This window comes from Clytia hemisphaerica, unplaced genomic scaffold (assembly GCF_902728285.1).
Source record: "Clytia hemisphaerica strain Z4C2 unplaced genomic scaffold, Clytia hemisphaerica genome assembly, whole genome shotgun sequence".
Classification (NCBI taxonomy): Eukaryota; Metazoa; Cnidaria; class Hydrozoa; order Leptothecata; family Clytiidae; genus Clytia; species Clytia hemisphaerica.
In genome coordinates, this window is record NW_027104389.1 from 1,781,554 (window position 1) to 1,797,193 (window position 15,640).

The following is a 15,640-nucleotide window of genomic DNA, read 5'->3' on the forward strand; positions in this document are numbered from 1 at the left end:
ATATTCGAAATAAATAGTGAAAATATTTTACATGGATTTATCCTTGACAGGAAGGAACCAGTGTCAATTGAATAACGTATTCGTCGAGTGATATTCTAGTGACTATGGAACTGAGAATTATCAGTTCATCTGAAAATATTTCGTTTGGACCCAACAATCCCCGAAAACGAGGCTGGAGTGTTCAAGCAAACCTCGTCCCCCACCTGTGTATTCGAGACTTTATTTACGTTACTGATGGACGCGGATGGACGCTAAACTAGAACATTATCTGGCGCTATACTATATAGGCTCTGATAATACGCAGGGAACGATGGGTCCAGGCCTCCCACTGCAGAATCCTTGACGCTGTCTATAGCGGAATTCCGTAATGTAATTTTCACGACTTTTGAAGCTTTAGCATGTGCTTGGATAAAGACTTCTACCTCGAATGCCAAAGAAGAAGAGTGCACTCATCTCACGTTACCACGTACCACCCACACGTACGTCGTATTTTTTCGGATATGAACTATTAATCCACATTTTTGCGGCTCTTGTATCCTGTATTCCGATCGGGAAATTCGGGGAAATCTTCGGGCTCAAATGAAAACAAAGTTGGATAGATAGGTAGGCAGACAGACAAGCAACAACGGACAGGCAGGACTGCAGGCAGCAAGAGAAGAAACTTTGAAGAGATTTTCTTCATTTACCAAATCAAAGCCAGCAACAACTCAATACGAAAATGGAACTGCCTGATAGACTCTACAGCAAAGCTGAGTTCATTGAAACGGTATTATCTTTTAGTAGAGGGCATTTTGTAAAATCGCTCGACTGTTTTGTTAGAAGCACTTGTTATACATTTTTGGAAAGCTAAGGGGTAGGGGAATCGAAATTACTATGTTTCCAATTTTTTTTCGGACACTTTGGTGTGATTTTCGGACAAATATGACGGTCTCAGGCAAAAATCATAGGGTTAAAAATTAATGAAAATTTTAGCTCGAGAAAACGGAGACCTGTTGTATATTTTTGGAAAGCTCTTAAAAAATTAAGATTAGAGATATATTGCAAGTATAGGTGATTTCTGTACCTAACTCGAGATATTAACCCTTGAAAACCGTGTTTTTCAGCCAGAAACAGCTATTTTGTCCAGTTTTTGCGCTTTTTGAAGCTCAATATCTCGAGTTAGGTACTGAAATCACCTATACTTGCAATATATCTCTAATCCTAATTTTTTGAGAGCTTTCCAAAAATATACAACAGGTCTCCGTTTTCTCGAGCTAAAATTTTCATTAATTTTTAACCCTATGATTTTTGCCTGAGACCGTCATATTTGTCCGAAAATCACACCAAAGTGTCCGAAAAAAAAATTGGAAACATAGTAATTTCGATTCCCCTACCCCTTAGCTTTCCAAAAATGTATAACAAGTGCTTCTAACAAAACAGTCAAGCGATTCCAAAAAATCGAACAAAATTCCCCCTACTATTTTACTCTTTTATATTCCAGGCTCTTCCCACCACACTCTCTTTTTTTATCCAGAGTACCCACTGACCTTTATATAACCCTGGACAAAGCTTCTCAATCCCAGCCAAGCAAAAGCTTTGATCGGAGTTTTTTGAAAATTGGTACCCTAATGTCGGCACTACTCGATAGCGGTGTAAATGCATCGAGAGAGCTAGGTCTACTTTCTCTCAAATTCTTTTGATGATGTAGCGGCGTTAGACGTTAATTTTTAGCATTGCAATGGCTTCTCCTTGGGTACCAATTCTAAAAAAACTCCAATCAAAGATGGCAGATATTGTTTGGTCCAGGGTTATATAAAGGTCAGTGAGAGTACCAGACGTACAGTCGCCAGTTTTCATAGTATGGCAGAAATCATCGAGATTTCAAGGGCAGAGATTGCTCACTTTTCAAGGACAGGGACAAAATTTTGATAATATCTACAGTTCAGGGGCAAAATCATTGAAAACTGGCCTGTTTTTCTGGCTTTTTTTAGAGAGGTCCGGTTGCCTCGCGTGCCACAATTTGTGTTTCAACCAGTATTCCAACGAAGCCATATTTTGGTGACCTTTTGGTTTGTACAGAAATTTCGCCTGCTCAAATCAAAACAACAAAATGGTCAATCTCACTAAAGCAAAACATTGCCGCCACAGCATTTCCCTGGATAAAAATTCTGGTCACGTGACCATCCGTGATTTTAGACCAATGAAAACGCTTTATTTCCCCGGATTAAAGTTGTGTCTACACTAACACGCGGGAAGTAGCTAGAAAAAGAGAGAAAAAACCGGGGGTCAAATTAAATTTTTCTCCCTTCTTGGGGCAAACATAAAAGACTTTAACAGTTCCTAAACCAGCATCTAATAACATGAAAACCAGAATATGATTCTTCAATGGGAATCAAAACTATAAAGTGCACTTACAAACATCAATTTGTCAGATCCAACAAAATTAATAACCACACTGTCATCATTGACAATAAAACAAACGATTTTCTGTCAAGAGCCTTGTAAACATTCTAACGACGTCCATCGAAATGATCTATCACAGTTCAGTCTACCATTTTTAGCGCGGTCCGAGGATTGAGCCGAGAACGCTCCGCGAACTCCTGCGCGGGTGGAAAACTTCAATCTGTCAATCATTTTCTCAAGCGAAGTGTACGCGAAACGATTCTAGCTTTACTATAGTGCCGCGGGTCATCAATGGATAGTATTCAATTATCATTATCCCTTTATTTTCATTCCAAGTACTTTTGCAAAAAAAAGGAAAAATAGAAAAGTTGTATTTTTTACTGCTCTATTCACATATATACTGAATTTGAAAGATCTTCTATGTGGCGTTTTTTTGCAAACTTCAAAAAACTGATTTTTGTCCCGCCTTTGCGGGACTTTGGCTTAAGTGCTTGAGTGCAGCATAGGGTACAAAGTCCAAACATGCGTTTTCCGTAATTTTTGTGTGAAGAGTTAGGTCTACACTGTTTTAAGAGGCCATTTATTTAAGAAAGGGGTGTTATATCATAAATAAATTATGTAAGTAAGTGATATTTTAAGTAACAAGTTCATTTAACAATTTTATTTTGAAGTTTGTTTTCAAAAACAAAACCCCCGTGCTAGATGATAATTTCATCTTCTTAACTTATGGACCCATTTGGAAGTATTTGTAATACAGATCATTTGGCAGTGTAGTTGCAGCCTATACAAGAATTGGAATCTAAAAAGTCTGAAGTCCTTGCCAGTGACCCCGCAGAGAAATTTTTAGTTGGCAGACACTGACTTTAGGTTGGTTTGGAAATCGTTTTATTTTGAAATGTAATCTTCACTTTTCATGAATACTTTTATTTATTTGGATTCATGAAAGGTTCAAGGTTTGTTTACTTTTTATTTCAAATTATTTCATTGATTTATTGAGCTGCAATAGCTGATTGAAAAACGAAGATTTTTGATAGTTATCAGCGTGGGCTTGGCCGCCATTTTGAATTTCGATTTTTTTTCTCCTTTACTCAGCAATTTAGAGGTGTTGTTCGTAATACGCGATTTGGCTTGCGAAAGATTGACACTGCAACAACTTCTCCCTCAAAACGCTAATTTTCACACTCTTCCCCTGACCACTTTCGGTTTCGTTTTCAACCACCCACCCACCCATCCAAACAGTCGATCACGTAACTCTGGAACCCCCATCTCAAAAATCCATAATGGCTCCCCCACGGCTCATAGAGAATTCTGCGTTTAGTATATCGAGTCAGCCAAAAATTCTTTCAAAAAACAACTCGATCAATTTCTCCAAGATGTTCCCGACCAGCCACTGCTCCCTTACTCTCCCTTACAGGATGGCTGACTCGAATTCAATTGTTGACATGGTCAAACACTGGACCCCACGGGTTGAGTGAGCAGAGAATTTGCTGAAACACATCAAAGGTAATCAAAGGTAAGGTAGGTATTACAGAAATAGAACCCTAATACTGTGAAATTGGGTAACTTGTATCAGTGGAGGGAAACTTGCATAGCCATCAAATACCTGACCAACCAAAGGAGCAAAATTTCAAAACAAATGTACAATAACAGTGCAAGAACCATGCAGCTCTGCCAGTATAGCCTTTTTTCCCTTTTTTAAACTTTTTTCTTTAATTTCCATAGGTTTACGACAGAATTTCTCTGAAGTAAACAAAAGAAAAACAGGGTTATGTTGCGTGAATACCTTTTTGCATTTCCACCCATCATCTATGCAAATACAATTCTTTTTTGGCTAATGCTAGGAATATAGCACGAAAAAATAAGATCATGTTTAAAATGAAAACATTTATTTGATGGAATGAATGAATTGAAATTAAAGGTTATAGATCATCACAGACTTGTTACATCATTAAAGAACTGTCGAGTTGGGGACAAGTCTTGAACAAAGTGGGGATGTATGTGAGGAAGCTAAATAACAGACCAAGTTTGATATTACTATTACTATATTATTTAGGTTATATTGATGTTATTTTTCTATGCTATTTATCTTGTACATCATGTATTATGCCTTTAGTGTTATACATTACATGTATATTATATTTGTTGATAAAAAGAATAACCAGAGCAGAAGCTTCATGTTTTTGATTTATAGCTAGTTTACTATCATCCCTGGCAGTAGCGATCATTGTTTATACGAGGCTAGTCTTGATCTCTACTGGCCCCCAGTGCACTTCATCTTAGAGTTCCTTGCTGGGAGAATGGGTAGAGTGAGCCCTCCTCCTTTTCCAGAGTTCATTCTCTCCAGCAAGAGAATTTGAGCCTTGAGGCCTGACCATCAACCAGGAAGCAGCATGTGATAAGTTCTTCACACTTTTCTCCTCTGATTGACTAGATATCTCCCAGCTCTTAAGCAAGTTATTATTATCAGGCATAGTATAATTTGTAGTCAATATGTAAAATGGATTATATAAACATCACATGTAATCATTTCATTGTTACCCAATGACCTACTTTCTCACATTTTAGATCAATAATCTTTTCTTTGTTAACTTCAATGATTTAACCTATTTTGACTAAACTGTACTTTTCACTTGAGAAAATGGTTGCTTTTAAAAATATCTGAATGGTAGCACTTAGTTGTGACAGATAATTTTGATGGAAGTTAGACCACACTATAGTAAAAATAATTCTGTACCTGTAAATGAATAATGAACAGCAAGATTTCCAGGAAGAGCCCATTGGGTTGTGTTTTCTCACCTGTAGATCTTTTTCTTGTGAAGTTTTTCTTCAAATTAGTTTTCAAGGTTGGCATGGGCCAAATCTTCTCATCTATCCACAGCTCAAAAGTTACAAGAATTAAAAGAAACACCATCATTCTAAACTCTAGTTGAGTATAGGAAATATATGATTTTTAGCTCAAAATTTAGGTAATTTCTCAAAGTTTTTTAAAATGTTAATTTCATTGAAAAGCACTGGTTTTATTTTCTAAATCCCTTTAAAGTTTAGCGGCAAATTCTATTGCCTACATATCATACAAATTAGATAGTGCTTCTGCAGCATTGATCTTTGGTATACATTTCAGTGGGATACTGGTGTGGCTAACTGACGATGGCCTGTGCTCAAGAGCTGCACTTTAAGGGTCCGATTTTGAAAGTCAATTTTTTTGGCAGCACATGCCGTCGTTTAAAAATTGATTTCTCCCAGGTGTTTTCCTACCCCTTCCACAATAAGTCCCCCTGTTTCTTAGAGTCTAAAAATTTTCACAACCCACCTCCCCCTCCTCTCTCTTCATCGTGATTGTTGAAAGGAAATTAGTAGAACATTTTTAATTTCTTATTTCAGGCTTCTGGAAACAAAGTGAGCCGGCAATCTGTTCTTTGTGGAAGCCAAAACATTGTCCTCAATGGAAAGGTATTACTTTTTCACATAATTAGTTTCTACAGAATTCCAATCATGAATTTATTTAACATAGCAGCAGTCTACATATCGGTCCCAGGTAAAAAATAGGCCTCCTAAGATTTAGGAAGTCTCCCTGACAAGTTAACTCCAGTAATACTTTAAATAACCAACAAGACTTCTAACAATATGAAATATCCTGAATATGTGTTCTGGGAATTCACAAATGTTGAAAACATTTCCAATTATAAACTTCTTGTTTTTTTAAACTTCTTTATTTAATTATAAACCTGCTCTTTGCATTCCCAAAGAACTGGTTTTGACCCAAAGTGGTACAGTACAGAGAGACGTGAAAAAGATGACTCAAAACTGACTCAAAACTGACACAAAAAATGGGGTCTTAAAACTACTTCTGGTCCTGGCCACGGCTTATTTTTCTAAATGAAGAAATTTTCGAATTCTGACTTGATCTTTCTTCAGACCATCATCATGTCAGAGTGTATCGTACGTGGTGACCTGGCGAATGTTCGCATCGGACGCTTTTGTGTTTTGAGCAGCAGGAGTGTCATTCGACCGCCTTTCAAACGATTCAGCAAAGGGTAAGGCTCTTTTTCAACCAGCAAAAAGATTACTTCATTTTACAGAACTACTTATTCTCTACTATTGCATTGAACTGACGTCCATTTTTCTTGACCTCTTTTGAGGTCCTATGAATGAATCGTCCCTCTGCCAGCTTTGCTGTTTTCTTCTCGCCATCTAATTCATGATATTCATGACGTAATGTTTTTGGCAGTAGTGGCAAATTTCATGCAACTTTTGTCTAGCTTAAATTTGCCACTACTGGCTAAAACAGGGGTATTTCCGTAGAAATCATTATGTCATGAATATCATGAATGATGTTCCTCCCCGGGAAAATGTCGATGAAATAATTACTTCAAAAATGGTGCTTATAACAGAACTGCTACTTAAAGTCTCTTTAGTTTCATCTGGATAATGGTTCTTTACACATACTCTTGTGTGCTTAATTGTAGAGGGGGTCATTTTGCAATTAAAAAAAAAAATCGCCCCCATATCACTTTATAATGTCCCCCCTCCTATTTTATGACCTTTACTGTATGCTACGAAGTGCCTAAATTGGCCAAAAACCTTCATTTTCCTAGGGATTTTTAACTAAATCAGGTCAATAGCACTTAATTATGTAATTATGTTTTTTATCTGGAGTACTCACCCCCCCCCCCTACAATTAAGCACACGAGAGTATTCAAGTTTAATTGTTTTTGATAGTGAAAAGTTGAGCACACTTTTCTGCTACTTAATAATTTTCAAAAGTGACGTCACTCACAATGTGATGTGTTTTAATTAAAAAATTTGAAATCAAAATATTGTGCATGATAATATTCCAGGAAACTGAGCGGTCAAGTGAAGGATCGAATTTAATTATTCTCAGCTCTGTTTTATCTCTTTATACCTTATTACTTCGAATAAAAGCCTCCCTTCTTTTAAACGCCCCCCTCGAATAAACGCCCCTCCTAAAAGAAAAATGATTTAATGAACGCCCCCTCAAATAAACGCCCCCTCAAACAAACGCCCCATTCGAATAATCGCCCCTTTAGGAGAGGGGCGTTTAAATTAGAAACTTGTGACTTTAATACTTTACTACCAGAGTTAACTGGGTTTGAAAAGAAAGATTTTACTCATTTCTTGTAACCAAAGAAATTTTGCACTAAAATCCTGATAAAGAACTAGAAAGGGAATATTTGCTCTAAATATTCGACTATAGACCAAAATAATTTAATAAACGCCCCCTTCTTTTAAACGCCCCTCCTGAAATCGAAAAAATTAGATAAAAGCCCCGGGCGTTTATTCGAAGTAATACGATAGTACTTTTCAGTTGTTGACTTTCTCATGTGTAAATTGTAACTTTTCCTCACAATACGTCTTTGACATTGGTTCCCTTATTCCCCTTTTTTCTATTATACAACTGTTGCTTTGTAAGAAAAGCTTTCAGTTTAACCTTCTTAAGAACATAATCCCCTTTCTTCTCGTGCTCATCAGAACGTGGGCAATTTTCTCATCCCTCAAGCGGTGATACATTTCCCACACTTTTCCTCTCATCAATACTAGCGAGTTTATGTATTTGCACTTTTGAGGACGGTAGAGTAACTGAAGCGATTAGGAATAACCCGCAGTTCTGACCCGCAAAATCGAATACGGTAAAAGTGCTGATTTACCTTCGTCCTCAGCTGGTCAGGATCTAGCCAAATTAGAACCTTACCCTCTCCGTCGCTGAAAAACACACATACAAAAACTCGGTACTGTCACAGGGCCAAGGGAAACTGTCTCTCTGATAACAATAAATTTGTATTTGGGATCGAATCTGGAACCCAACGTTGGCAGAAGGGGAGAGCCTTTTAGGCATTGTAGAATTCAGGGCACAAGCATAAACTGACATTAGATGTAATTAGCGACAAATCCGTGGTTGACTTCTTCAGTAATTAAAACTTAACAATTAGAGATTGAAAATGCATTCAAATACAATGTTTTCGCCTTCGAAATCATTGAACAAACGATCGACTTAGAATGTCGAGAGATGCCTGTAGCTTCCTCGATACGATTGTTAAGCTTTGCTTTACACGCTTTTCACTAAAAAAACAAAGAAGTGTTTCAAATTCATTCACTAAGCATCATATCATTTATATTGCTGAATAAGATGGCTACTATCATAGATTTATAAAGCCCGAAGCCCGTGCTTTTGCTGAAAAGTGTGCCGAGGTTAGGTAAGAAATCCTACCAAATTCACGTGACATTACAATGAAATTTCAGCGCTTGACCAATCAGAAACTTCGCGGATTTTCGAAAACAATAGCAGCAATATTTTTTGCGATATTCACTTTTTTATTGCTTGGAAGAGCTTAAAGCACTCCATCTAACCCTTTGGACTTTATAAATCTATGGCTACTATAGCAATAGTTATAAAATGGTAGATCATAAATCCACCATGACAATACTTCATACAATTAGGGGGGGATTGCCCTCTTAATAAGACTTGTTCACTGAGACAGGGGTGTATGAGGGTGTGAAGTTAAATTTGGAACACTTAGAAGTCACTTTCGTTTTAGCCTAGGGCGAGAACATAATTAAATATTTCCCGTTTTCCAAAAGGGAAATATTTATTAAAACGGGCTTTCTCCATAATTTCCCGTGTCAAAACGCCTTCCGTACGCCCTGACTGACGCCCGTTTTTAATTTCACAGCGAAAAATGCACCCAGTGAAGTATAAGTAATGTATCATGATTCGAGTCGACTGATAAACTATATATATAATATATGTTACAAGTTCCTTACGGATTCTCAAGCCCGGTTATAATAAAACTATTACATGTTAGTAGCAGACCCGACTGGCAATTGTTATGTAGCAGGTTGAAACATGAGTTTTTGCTAGAAAGATGCAGTTTGTTTTCACCAAGTTAAATCTTTAAAATAAATCAAACTGTGTGGGTTTCTTTACTTCCAAACAACCTACCAATAGTTTTGGAACACTCCATAATAAAGGAAGATGGCTGTTCTTGTGGATTGACTTTCTGGTTACCCCATATAAACACGATGTGACATGAAATAAAGTGAAGAGACATGATTTGTTGGTTATTGTTTGATTTCTTGACTTGTATATCTCATGGCAAATGGGATAGCAAATGACTTTTCATGTATTGATTGGCTCTACATATGATACCTCTAACTTTGAACACCTCCAGAATGTTGAAAAAAGCATTTTATGAGATAAAGTTTCGATTGTAATTTTCATGGAAATTTTTAAGCGACAGATTTGACTTGGCGTCAGTTTTGTTTGGTTGATAAATCTTTAGCTTCACCATGACCGTGGGATGATTTTCAATAAACTTTTGTTGTTATACACAGTCACTCTTACACATGATGACTCCAGCCATGATTGGTATCAGACGGTCAGAATGTTGGAAATAAAACATTTTACGAGAAATTGTTGATAGAAATTATATTGACTTATTTTTACAATTTTGGTGGTGTGGGTTTTGTTGGTTGATTGTTGTTTGTTGGAATACACCGTTTAACAGTCTCGCCATCTCCACTGTAGAGGCGGTAGGTAAAAATAAATGCTCACTTTAGTGTTCATACGCGTGCGCAACAGACACCTGTTAAACGGTGTATTGATTACCAAAAAAAAGAGAACCTTTTTTTGATAAATACTTTATTTTTTTCATGAACCGTGTGGATGGTTGACATCTTTCTCTAGTCTAGTCTTGTAAACCAATGCAGTGTCTGTTTTCAAATCTTGAATTCTCTATACCTACTGAATTTTTAAAATATGCATGATACAGTAATTATGCATGGCTGTATCATTGTTATGCTGGAGTACATAACTATTCAATATGGCTGCCTCTTTAAAAAAAGGTCTACTGTTTACAACCTATTTAAATGCTTTAAAACTTTGAGCCACATTTTTTTCTTTGTTGCTATTAAAGATAGATTTTTACTTTGTCGTAATGTAAATTTATTGTAAAGTTTTAGTTTTTGAGTTTAGTTCATCTGCAGTAGTATTTTTTCAGTAATCCTTAAATCGTTAAATCTTGTGAATAAAGTAACATTTAACCAGACTTATTGCCCTCATTATATTCAAATTTGTATTTTTTTTAGGACTGATAAGTACATATTTTTAAACACCAAATCAAAGCAAACAACATGCCAGTTCTTTCTGGACAAATATATATGTATACTTTATTATGTGTGCTTTTTTATATATGTCAATAATGACCTTCATTTTTAAGGAAATATTTAGTCGCAATTTTGCGATTCTTGTTTACACCCTTATACACCTTAGGGTGATAGAATAGGGTCCACCCCCAGAAATTTGAGGTTACCAAAATGATTGGGGGTACCTAGATTTTTTGGGGGTACCTGAACCCTGGAGGACCCTATGGGTGAGAGTTCGTTTGTTAAAGGGGATAAATAGAAGGACGTCATGTCATATCTCACGTTTTTATTGAGTGCGGGATTTCAAATTTCAATTAACTACTTACAGCTTTAAAATCTAGCAAGGATTCTCAAAATGACAGTCATAAAAAATTGATTTCAGTGTAATTTTCAAGGGGAAGGAATTTCAGTGTGTTAGACGACTAATTCAGACATAGTAGAAATAAAGCAAAACGTTATGGAGGGAACAAATTTTAGTTAGTTTATACAAACCAAATCCCTTAACTATAATCGTATTATCATATAACGCCTATACTACTGTATTACACGCATTTTAAACGACTCCAGTCTAGATTGGACGATATTTTGACGATATTTTGACGTGATTTTGCAGTCATGATTTCCTTTCCATCTTTCAGTGGAGCGTTCTTTCCCTTACACATTGGTGATCACGTTTTCGTTAAAGAAGACTCCATCATCAACGCCGCTCAAATTGGATCACATGTCTACATTGGAAAGAATTGCGTCATCGTAAGACTTTTCTTTGTCTGCTCCTCCATATCACATTTTCTCTCGTCTCTTCTCGATGGTACAAGAATTTCAGTTAAGTTTCTTGAATTGTTTACAAGGTAACAAAATAGTGAGGCTTTGTTTTGACTTCTGTACAGATCCTCAAGCGAAAAGAGTTTCTCATAGGAAATATATCTGTAGAGGTCTGCGATTCAGACTAGAGTTCGTTTTGTTTTAAACTTCTTAATGTACGTACCTCCTCTCAAACAACTTTCTTGTTGGACCTACCCCGGTGGGGTGGAGGTCCTATAAATTAACCTGTGTCCGTTCGTTCGTCTGTTCGTTCGTTATTAGCTTTCCTCGTGATTGGCTCATTAGTTGTTTCTGATTTTTTGCACAAAGATGTGTAACTATAAACCCTCGAATGTGACGGAGCCCGATTTTCGAAAAAAAAAGTTTTTGGGCAAATTTGGGCAAAAAAACGGCTAAAAAACGGGTTTTTTGGACTTTGTGAAAAATTAAATCATTAACTTTCTCTGATTCTTTGCATGCAAGTTACCATCATAGGTAAAAGATTGCTCAAGCAGACTTTTTCAAAAAAATTTTGTTTTTCAAAAAACGCAGGTTTATCTATAAGAATCACTATTAATAAGCATACATCAATGTTCTTAGTTAAATTACTCAATTTTTTTATGAGATAGATGTTTTTTTTGCTCATGAGGGCTTACTTTTGAAGAATGTGTGTGTTTAGACATGAAATTTTGGTTTCTTGGCGTGTTTTTATAGAAAAACTGGTCAAATTCGATAATTATTCATAAGCACATTATCAATTACTTAGGTATTAGCTTTTCTCGAGATTGGCTCTTTGATTTTTTATGATTTTTTGTATAAAGATGCATAACTATAAACCCTCGAATGTGACGGAGCCCGACTTTCGAAAAAAATATTTTTGGGCCAATTTGGGCCAAAAAACGGCTAAAAACGGGTTTTTTGGACTTTGTGAAAAATTGATATTTTTAACTTTTTCTGACTTTTTGCATGAAAGTAGGGTAAAAGATGGCTAAGCAGATTTTTTCAAAAAAAATTTGTTGGCTCAAAAAACGCATGTTTATCTATAAGAATCACTATTAATAAGCATACATCAATGTTCTTAGCCAAATTACTCAAATTTTTGATGAGATAGATGTTTTTTTTGCTCACAAAGTCTTGAATATGAAAGAATATCGTTTTTTTAATAAGAAACAAATGACTAATTTTAATAGATCGTCACTATTTGTGTTCTGAATGAATTTTTAATGGTCACGCTCACGTAGATATCAATTATATATGTGTTAAATGCATAACCAGGTAGGTCCATAAAAGTATCACTTGTATTTTTCTTCAATCATCCTTTGTTTTTTTTTAGGGTCGTCGTTCAGTGTTGAAAGACTGTTGTGTTATAGCTGACAACACTGTCATTCCGCCCGAAACTGTTGTCCCGCCCTTCACTATAATGGCGGGCTCTCCCGGTAAGTTACCAAGCCCTGCAAACTCTGAATACTGAATACTGTCAACTTTTTCCGAAGTTTGTAAAAAAAATAAGAATCAACTCACCATAAGAAAGCCTGTCCATCTTTATCTTTTCTCAAGCGGAGATTGAAACGTATATTTAAAGGCAAAATATTTGGTCAGCATTTTTCAAGGAAGGAACAAACAACGCTGAGCTCTTTAGAAATTCCTTACTTTGTTCGACCATTCGGCAAGTCTACTGGAGGCACTGTGAAAGTACAGTGGTCGTTGACCTTGGTTGCTGCACAGGCTGCATTTAGAGGATTTTCACCCCTGTGTTCTTATAAGCATTTTCCTTATAAAAGAAAAGCGTGTATGTAGGAATCGGAAACACTTGCTCTCTATGTAAAGGTTGAATATTCCTTAATAGCCTTCGTCAACTCTTTTAGCTGTGTTTTGATCTGACTTGTCCTAGTGTAATTGTTTTTACTCTGCCAACGCGAATCCAGTCACAACGTTTTCTTATTTATGCTCGTTTTTTCCTCACCGTAGCGCGAGTTGTGGGCGAACTACCTGAATGTACTCAAGACAACATGGTAGAGATGACCAAAAGCTTCTTCAACCATTTCAAGGTGGACCCCGCCACTGTCAAAGCTAACACGCCCACGCGGAGGTGAATCGTGACGCCACTCGGAAGATTACACCCACTTTGACGTTTAATGTGGAGTGTGCTCGAAGTTTTTGATGCGAGAGAGACAAAGACACGGCTAGCTTTCAGGGAGATGTCATTTCATTACTTATTCTCAATGAAAAAAAAACAATCTTTAAAAAAAGGTTGAAGTTTTTTTGATAGCACTTGTACTGAAAGCTGATTTTCATCTCTTTTGATCAAAAATTTTGAGCACCTCTTTATGATTCACTAGTGAGAGTACGAAATTCGGGCGACATTTCAGATGAATTTTGCTGGATAAGGTGATGTTTTCGACCACAGAGAGGCTAGCACACTCCAAAGAGAGGCTAGCACACTCCAAAGAGAGGTTTAGCACACTCCAAAGAGGGGCTTAGCACACTCCAAAGAGCTCGAGCTTATCATTATAAACTGACTCTCCATTGAAGATGTGGATACTGTGATTAATTTGGTGGAATGTGTCATTAGTTAGATACATTACCGTTGAAAATAAATGCAAACTTTATGCGTTTGAAATATTCATCACTTATTTATGGTGATCCTCTTTGGACGCGTGAAAAGGAGGAGAAAAGAAAACTTGATTATTTCGTTGCCAGAATATTGTGTTACGAAAACAATGTAAATATGATGAAATATTAATATTCTGAAAAATAAATTCAGATTGCTTAGTTTATTAGGCCCCGTTCTCAACAAATGCAGAAAGCTTTTGTTCATGATATGCACCAATAATAACATCGCATCACGGACCCAACAGCAGGTTGTTTGCAAGTGACGTATTGACTGATTTTACGTCACTTGGGACCAATCAGCTGTTTGGTCTATGGACTATAGTTTGATGTCGAAGACATTGCAGTGATGTATATCATGAATTTCCCTTTTTCTCCCGCGCATACTCACAGGTTTTTTGATGATGATTCCATCCTCACAACAACACCAACTGAGTGATGATGCGCTCCTCTCCTTTCATAAGTCACGCGTGTCTGCTAAAGTGGGCACCCCCCCCCTTGAAAAAGGAGTTGTTTGAGAATTCTACTGAATTTAAAAGAAGGGGGAGGCTTGTGAACATTTCAAATAAAAGGGGTGGCTTGGGCAAAAAGAGGGGGTTAATTTTTTGAGAGGGACAAAAGAGTGTTGTCCATTCATTTTTAAATTTCTCAACAATTATTATATTTCCATTTATATTATTGTATTTTTCATTTTAAAAACCTTGGAATATAGTAAGATTATAAGAGTTTGTGCGTAAAATGTCGAAAAAAGAGAGGAGCTGAACTTAAACCTGGGAAAAAGGTCGAGGAATTTTCACTTTTAAGAGGGGGTTGAGCTAAAAGTAAGTAAGTAAGTAAGTAAGTAAATCATTTATTTGTCAACGAAAGCGAGACTAGCGACCACACTCATAGACATAATGCTAAACTAAGGAGGTGGCCGCACGATATAATTACAACAACAAGTGAAAAAAAAATACTAAGTTTATAAAACGATCATACTAGGGTAATAAAGTGAAATAATTTTCGTTTTTTAATTTCGTTTTTAATAAAAACAGAAAAAAAAAGAAAAAAAAAAACAGATTTAAAAAAGAAGAGAATCAAAAGAGGAGTGTGCCATTTTTAAGGGGGGGGGTCTTGATACCCCTCTGCCCACTATATCTGCTACTACATATATTTTTAACAATTGTAGGTAGATTTTATTTTTGAATTGAAATATAATCAGTATTTATTTCTAATAGTTTTGTTTTGTGAATTCTCTTTGTGTATACCTTTTTTGCCTTTTTGAGGCTCTGCGGATACTGCATCGCAAAAAATATCATTTTAACAACAGCATGATGGATTGGCTGAATTTTGATAAGATTGAAATGAGCCATTTTAGGGTATTTGTATCCGCGACCTCGAAGCCTTGACGAATTCTACCTATACTGCACTTGCGGTCCTCCCGAGATGTAAGGAAGCCCTTGAAGTACTTGAAGTCTTCCCTTCCACCATAGACATACGACATGGTTTTACGTTTTACTCTCGTACTCTTATGTCTATGCGCTCCCACTCACGGACACGCACCTTCTCTATAATACAATCTGTTGTGGCGCAAGATTGAATAAAAACGCCAAACGCCATTTGCGTCTTTTACTCCATGCTAGCCATAATACCATTACGTAATGTCTCTATTTTTACCCCATTTGTTTGCTTATTTTTGGTGAAAAGG

The 15,640-nt window shown here is 36.4% G+C and overlaps 1 protein-coding gene across 1 annotated transcript; it reads left to right on the forward strand.

The window, feature by feature from the left end:
- Positions 1–613: 613 nt before the first annotated feature.
- Positions 614–13,779, forward strand: LOC136819532 (dynactin subunit 5-like). The gene is made up of 6 exons (XM_067075766.1): positions 614–766; positions 5,764–5,832; positions 6,298–6,416; positions 11,181–11,292; positions 12,677–12,779; positions 13,312–13,779. The coding sequence occupies exons 1-6, from the start codon at positions 719–721 to the stop codon at positions 13,434–13,436; spliced, it is 576 nt and encodes a 191-aa protein (XP_066931867.1). The 5' UTR covers positions 614–718; the 3' UTR covers positions 13,437–13,779.
- The last annotated feature ends 1,861 nt before the right edge of the window (positions 13,780–15,640 follow it).